The 7,085-nt window shown below is 45.3% G+C and overlaps 1 protein-coding gene across 4 annotated transcripts in view; it reads right to left on the bottom strand.

The window, feature by feature from the left end:
* LOC102378295 (multidrug resistance-associated protein 6) overlaps positions 1–4,498 on the bottom strand; it is a 38,977-nt gene extending 34,479 nt beyond the window's left edge. For 3 of the 4 annotated variants that reach the window (XR_003094512.1, XM_025206443.1, XM_025206445.1), the window contains exons 1-4: positions 4,335–4,498; positions 3,605–3,730; positions 1,882–2,019; positions 578–703 (exon numbers count right to left, since the gene is read on the bottom strand). Coding sequence is in view for 3 of the 4 variants with exons in the window: in XM_025206443.1 (XP_025062228.1) it covers positions 578–703; positions 1,882–2,019; positions 3,605–3,730; positions 4,335–4,361 (417 nt within the window). In the remaining variant the exon portion in view is untranslated. The remainder of the gene's footprint in view (positions 1–577; positions 704–1,881; positions 2,020–3,604; positions 3,731–4,334) is intronic. The other variant, XM_025206444.1, reaches the window with a different exon arrangement.
* Positions 4,499–7,085: the final 2,587 nt, after the last annotated feature.

Here is a 7,085-nt window from a genome sequence, read left to right as displayed (position 1 = left end):
CATGGAGCTGGGTGAAAGACGTAGTTAGCCAAGCTAGCCTGAAGTCAAGGAAAAGATAGGGTAGGTGCGCACTTGACAGACAAGCTAAATCAGAGTTGCACAGAATAAGCTTTCATAAGCAGTGGGTCTACTTAATCACAGGCTGGGAGAGCCATAGAAACTGCCATTACCACCATGCATCAATATTTATGAAAATAAAGGTAAGGGGTGTGGGTGGAGCTAGGTCACCAGGTTTTGAGGATGTACGTGTAAAGCTTCGCTACCCCACATACTTCACTGGCAGACGCACATTGCTGTAGCAATGGTTCAGTGCTCAGCCTGGTCATTTGTTGGAATCATCTTGTGTAGGATAAAGTGGAAAAATGTCAAATACACTCTCAGATCCCCAAACCAACTTTTCTAGGATTGCCCTACTGTATTTAGACCTTGAGGGCTACACCTACATCTCTCTTTATCTCCTGCTTTTACTGAGCAGGGCAGTGTAAATACTAGAATGTTCCTCAGTGCCCATGCCTGAGGGCTGATACTGGTTTTAGACAAAGGACTGATGCATTTTTAAAAAGCTGATTGTACTTACGGAATCACTGACAATTTTGGAGAAGAAGGGAGGCTGATCTGTAAAGAAGGAGATCACCAATTCTACTAGCACCAAGGTAGAATAGATGTAAGAAGTGATATGATGGAAGGGGTCCTCCAGGAAGCCCTGAAACCAGAAGATTGTTCAGGAGAAGTAAAACACTTCATGTAAAATCACGTAAAGAGAGATGGGTTCATATGGTGCCTGAGCCCCACGCTCTGTGTGCTGGTGTGAGTGTGTCACATTTTCTGCACTCATCTCCAATAATGCTTTATATAAATACCTCAATTATTAGTATAATTATAATTATTAGTATTGGCAAGAAAAACTCTTGCAACTGGAAATGGACAAAACACTAAGGAACACAAAGGGGAGGTTGAGCATAATGGTAATTCGTGGTAAAGGTTTCAGCCTGGAGTTTTCAAAGCAGCTCAAGAACGTTAGATCCCAAATCCTAATGAAATTCCCATGGGCTCCTTTGAAAATTGAAGCCTTAGACTTTGACTAGACAGATTTCTGTAAATGTTCACAGCTGTATAATTTAAACTAAAGGAGGGGTCAAGTATAAAAACCTTTAGACTTATACTTTTGACCATGTCCACTCAAATTGTACCTCTTTAATGATACCAGCATGGTTAAATCAACATAATTTGCCCAGTATGGACACAGATCAATATAAATATGCATCTACTGGTATTGTTATACTAGTGAAATCAGTATAAGACCCCACTTGTGGGCTGCTTGTCAGTTTTGGGACTGTGCAATAGACAGAGTATGAAAGAATAGCTCAACATTTCATGTAACAAAGTGACTGAATGATTAACGTAGGGGTGATAAAAATAATGGGTCTAGAATCTGTGATAGGTGCACAATCAGTCAATTCAACACCTCCATAGGCTGTGTCTACATTAGTGACTATAGTAGTATTACTATGCTGGTAATTACTAACATTCCTACTTGCACATTTATATTGGTACAAAATTGGTGAGTAGGCGAGGCCTTGGTAAGAGCACCGCAATTCAAGTAGCCATTTTGCTTATATATGTGTGGTGAATGTAATGGTCAGAAAAGCTGGAGACTGAAGTCCTCTGAAAGCCTACAAGTCAGTTGAAACATTTATTTTCAGCTGCCAGACTAATGGCACCCCCACCCCTACTACTTCAGAGTGACCATCTTGAGTGGATTTTCATCTACTACCTTCTTTGGGTCTGGACTGAGACAGAAAATGAGGGGACTGCATGGAGCTATATTGTTATCAAGAAGCTTCATCCCTGTGCGTATTAAATCAACAAAGTTGCACTTACCAATTTCACGGCATGTTGAATTTTCAAATTAACAGTCACAATACTAGACAGGAATGACAGCAGCCAATAAATCAACAAGATGCCTGATGACTGGACACCCTTCTGTCTTTCAAGCTGGGTAAGAAACACTGCAAGCATCTGAAGGCAAGAGAGAAAAATGCATGCATCTAGAAACTCTACTGGAAACGCAACCTACAGCAAAACTCATCAGTTTGTTGTCAGCTTGTATCAGAACAGTTTAGTAGACTGTTGGCTGAAATACTATTTTTGTAATGGTAAAACTGAATGTTACCATATATAGTTTTATGAAATGGAAAACCAAATCCTTTCTTCCCAGTGGTCTAGGGTCACTGTCCATTCACAGCTACAGGCTAAGGGCTGCCTTAGTCTCTACCATAACCGCTTCCATATCATGTTCAATCAGTAAAGCTATATAGTTACAGTCCTAGTGGCTACACTATGTCCCAGTCCTGATGTTGCAACTTCATCTGGTACTGTAGGTGAAGCCTCCTAGAGCAGTGTTTCTCAACCTGTGGGTTGTGACCCAAAAGTGGGTTGCAAGAATATATGAAAGGGGTGTGAACAAACTTAAAAAAATGGGTCAACAAACTTTAAAAATGTATTCTTCTTTAAAGGAGAAAAACATGAGTCTGGGAGAAGTGGGAGGGGGGTGATCAGCCACATGCAAGTGACAGCCAGGCAGCATGAAGAACAGCTCCCTGCAGGTAAGTCTATGGGGGGTGGGGAGGACATAGATCAGAGCTTTCCAAACTGTGTGCCGCGACACATTAGTGTGTCGGCGGCAGTGTGCAGGTGTGTCGCGCGAAATGCAGAAAATTTTGCGGAAGGGCACCGCGGAGCTCCCTTACTCGCGTCTGCTTCCCTTGGCCCCTCCCCCGGAACTGAATTACTGTGTCACGAAATGATGCATGTCTAAAAAGTGTGTCACCAACATGAAAAGTTTGGAAAGCTCTGACATAGATGATGTGTCAGGGGCAGGGGGGCATGTGCGACACTGCCTGCCACCCCGCCTCCTCTCTGGGGTACAGCTGTGGCCTGAGGGGAGTAACAGCTGGGCCATGGTGGCAGGGTAAAGCTGTGGCCCAGTGTGCAACCGGCTGGCGGCGGGAGGTGAGGTCAGTGCAGTCCACCCCCATCCATTACTCCTCATGCTGTTGGTGGTGTGGCTGGTGTGGGTGTTCCAGTGGTACCAGCATCAATGAGTCTTGCCACCCACTCCATCCTCCCATGCTGAGTCTTGCCCACTGGACCATGGAGGCAGCTCCTGTGCATGCTGATCCAGCCAGGTTGCATCCCTGTGCCCACTGTGTGCACACAAATCTGGGGCAGCACATGCCCCCCATGTCCCTCCCACTCCACATACCCACGGTGGGGACAGTTGGTCAGGAGTGAGGGGCACCAGCAGGGGTTGGGGGCTGTAGGTTGGGAGTGAGGGGAACTGGCAGGTCCAGGGGGCTGTTTTCTATTTAAACTTTACTGGGTCAGGACTGACCACCAGTATTTACAAATAGGTCTTACTACAAAAAAGGTTGAGAACCACTGTCCTAGAGCACAGCATTTTGCTTGTATCACCCCTTCCCTATAAAACCACACCAGCCTTGCTGTCTAGTGGGTCTTTTGCACCTACAGATATTAAAAGGAGAACTGGGCTGAGGTGAGATTTAACCAAAATAATTAAATGTAAGCAAAAAGTAGAAATTACCATTGTGATCCCCAGCACTGCTGGACTAATGAAGAAGGCTGGAGGCCGCAGTGTTCCTTGGTTTATTTCCCATAGGGTGAAGAATAGATTAGAAAAACACAGTAACATCAATATGAATCCAAGCACCTAGGCAGGGGAAGCAAACATATTAGAGTGAAAAAGAAGGGAGTGATCTGGGATATTTAATAACAGCATGAGCAGAGAGAGGTAGTTGGCTGTTTTAGTCTGATGTCAAGAAGAAGGCTGGGTGGAGATCCACCTTACGGATACATCTCTGATTTAGTTAGTCTGTAAAGTGCATCTCTATCCTGCCTTCTAATAACCCCATGTACTGTAAGATATCTGAGGATTACAGACAGATTTAGGATTCAGGGTATAATTGGAAACAGTCTAGGATTGAGGGTTAGGTCTGATGGAGAGTGTCAAAAGGACTGTTATGCCTTTCAGGCCCGGACCTGAAATCCTTACTTGCTCCCGGACTCTGATATGAGTTTTGCTGATAAATTAGTGAGTAAAAGCTATGCATGTTTCTCTGGGTCTGGCACTTACGTGGAAGATCCGCCAGAAGAAAAAGAGATGTAACGTGCATAGTCATAAGCTAGTAAACAGCAGGCAAGAGAAGAATGTGGAGAGTCACAGGAGATGATCAAGAAAGTTTTAATTATTTGGAAGAATCAAACTCTTTATTACAGTTGCAATAAAATTAGCATCACTCCACTCCTGTCATTACCATTTTAGCTTTGAAGAGGTGCGACATCCTGATGTATCCTTTCTTGTGGTGCTTCAGATATAGGTAATAGAATGGAAAAACGATCCAAAGATAGGCACAGGGGATCCAGGCAAGGACTGTATCTTGAAAGCACTGGGGAAAGTGCAGGAGATCTATAAACCATGTCTGGTTCCAGTCCTACCACAACACAAAGAAGGAATGGATTAGCACAGCAAATGCATAGAGGCTTGGCTCTGGTCTACAGACAAACGTAGAGGCAATGGGCCATATCATCAGTTGTTGTAAGTTGGCTCCATTGAGAGCTATACATATTTATTCCATGTGAGTAGCTGACCATAAGCATGTAAAATGTAAAGGGGATTCTGGCAATGGAGGTGAAATATGGCATGGCTGAGGAGGTGGGAGAGAGAAAAATTAGAAATGAAAGAGGTGAGAAAAGAGACTATAAAGGAAAAGTGAGGCAAGATATTTAAAAAGTAGAAGGACAGATTTTGGTAAAGGTAAAGAGGAAGCAACAAGATGTATTAAGAAACTAGATGAAGGAGGGAAAAGAGAGACTAGGATCAAAGATTATTTAAAGATTGTGGGTAAGGGAGACAGGAAAGATAGTGGAAGGAAATATCAGAAGGGCCAGTTATATTCAGAATATGGGCAACACTGTTGTTATCTTTTCCCCAACCACCTTTATCATCTCCTGGACTACATTTTAGAAAAACCCACAATCAGACCATTGGATGTAATGCATTAGCTTATGAGATGACAATATAATTGTTTTTTCTACATCTGCGATAGAAAGCTCAAATAAATATGCAGATTAAATAACAGAATTTTTTTCCTTCCTGGGCAATCTACGGGGGAAACCCACCGCTAAGCATGTGGGGGGGATGTGTCTGAGAACAGTGTCTGATGCATGTATTATCTAAGTAACTGCAGTGCTGTTTGCATACTTTACTGGGCAAGCCTTTGGTGCTTTCTTGTGTGGACCCAGATGCTTGTGCCGATCTGAGGCCAGGAGGTGGGAAAGAAGACATTACGTGGAATAAGATGACCAAAATTTAGATTCTGGCTTTAGCCCCCCAACCCAAAGATGGATTTAGGATCCCAATTACAGTAGCTTTTCCTGAAAGCAGAGCTGATGGGACTGTCTGGATATATTTGGTTACTGCTTTTTGGGAGGGAGTAGAGGAGCAAGGTGTGGCTGGCTCCAGGCTGGTGCTCCAGTGACTGAAGGGTTGAATTTTGCTGCTTCACATACAGAGGCAGGCATGAGTGGGATCAGGCATCTTGTCTGTTGTTTATGGTCAGTGGATTTGCTTTCTCTGTCAATTCCCAAGTCCTTAGCAGTCTCAGGCTTCAGTCCTGCACTGTGATGTGCCTAACTGGAGTGCTGCACCAGCAATAAGCCTGCTGTTTAAATGGGATTCTGTGCTAGCACGGATCAGAAAGCAGGACCGGGACTTTGATTATGACAGGCAGCCTCCTGCACTTAGTGGCCTTGGACTTGGACAGGACCTGTGCTAAGGTCACAGGGATCACTGTGTACACAGGTACAGAATCATGATGAGGCATATTAATAAATTGGTTTTAGCTACATGAAAGTAGAGGTTATCTCTCTGTTAGCAGCTTGTAGGAGTGGTATTAGTGTTCAAATAAATTAGGTGGCTATTGGGTCCTGATATGGGCCTTGTTAATCAGCATGCTGATCGAGGACAAAGCTGAAACAGAAGCAATTGCTGGCTGGCAAGAGGAAGTGGGTGATAGCTCACTAATTACTATGATTTTATCTTTTTTGAACAAGGAAACCATAATGTGTGTCCCTATAGCTTGCATTTACCTATTCATCCCAGCGCTTATAAGGGAATTTCTATGAGGAATACACACCAGTTTATGGAAGATAATATGAGAAAGCTGAAAGAACACTTGTATCCTTTCAGGATGGGATTTGGATAAAGTGCTGATCCCGTTTAATCCCACTAACAAAAAGCATTTGGCCCATCATGTATTTTGAGTGCGAATTCTGTCCCACTGAAGTGGACTGCACTTGCTCTTTGACCCCAGTAGCCATGATTTCAAACATAACAGTTTGATCCTGCTTTTCATTACCATGAGGGCATTTTTTCCCTCTGAAGAACCACTCCTTGCACTGGCATGTGGTGCCGTTTGGCAGCATCCCCTTCCCTGCTACCCGGTACTGCTATGCCAGGGACTGGCCTGAGACGGGGTGCCTGACATTTGCAGTGCCCCGGTGCACTGTTGTGTCTGGGTGGACTGCAATTTTACGGAGAGTTTGGACCATGATTTATGCAGGATGGTTGGGCTAGGGCTGAACCTGCCTCTGGCAGGGGGGCGAGCTAGGTGACCTCTGGAGTCCCTTCCAGCCCTGCTTCTCTATGATAGCTACCGTCGGAGCCTCTGTGTTGGAATACTCTTTGTGTGCACCATACATGTATTTAGCCCAGAGAGCCGCGAAACCCTTTGGGATGTTACAGCCACCAGCCCGGCAGTTTGTGAGAGGTTCTGCCTGCACTCCAGCGCCTCCAAGTCCCGGAGTCCAGCGCGGGGCCCGGGCCCTGGCCCTGGCCCTGGCTGTGCCGAGACAAGGCCGCTTGGGAAAGGGGCTGAATGTGTCCACGACAGACCAAAGGTCTTCTACGGGCCGGCGGGGGGGGCGGCCTGGCTTGCCCTTCCCGCGGGGGCGCTCTGGGATCAGAGGGGAGGGGAGGGGAGGCCGACCCCCCCCCCAGCAGCAGG

Source organism: Alligator sinensis, unplaced genomic scaffold, assembly GCF_000455745.1.
Source record: "Alligator sinensis unplaced genomic scaffold, ASM45574v1 scaffold927_1, whole genome shotgun sequence".
Taxonomy (NCBI): domain Eukaryota; kingdom Metazoa; phylum Chordata; order Crocodylia; family Alligatoridae; genus Alligator; species Alligator sinensis.
Note: the sequence above shows the minus strand (reverse complement) of the source record. Positions and strands in the feature narration are given on the sequence as shown.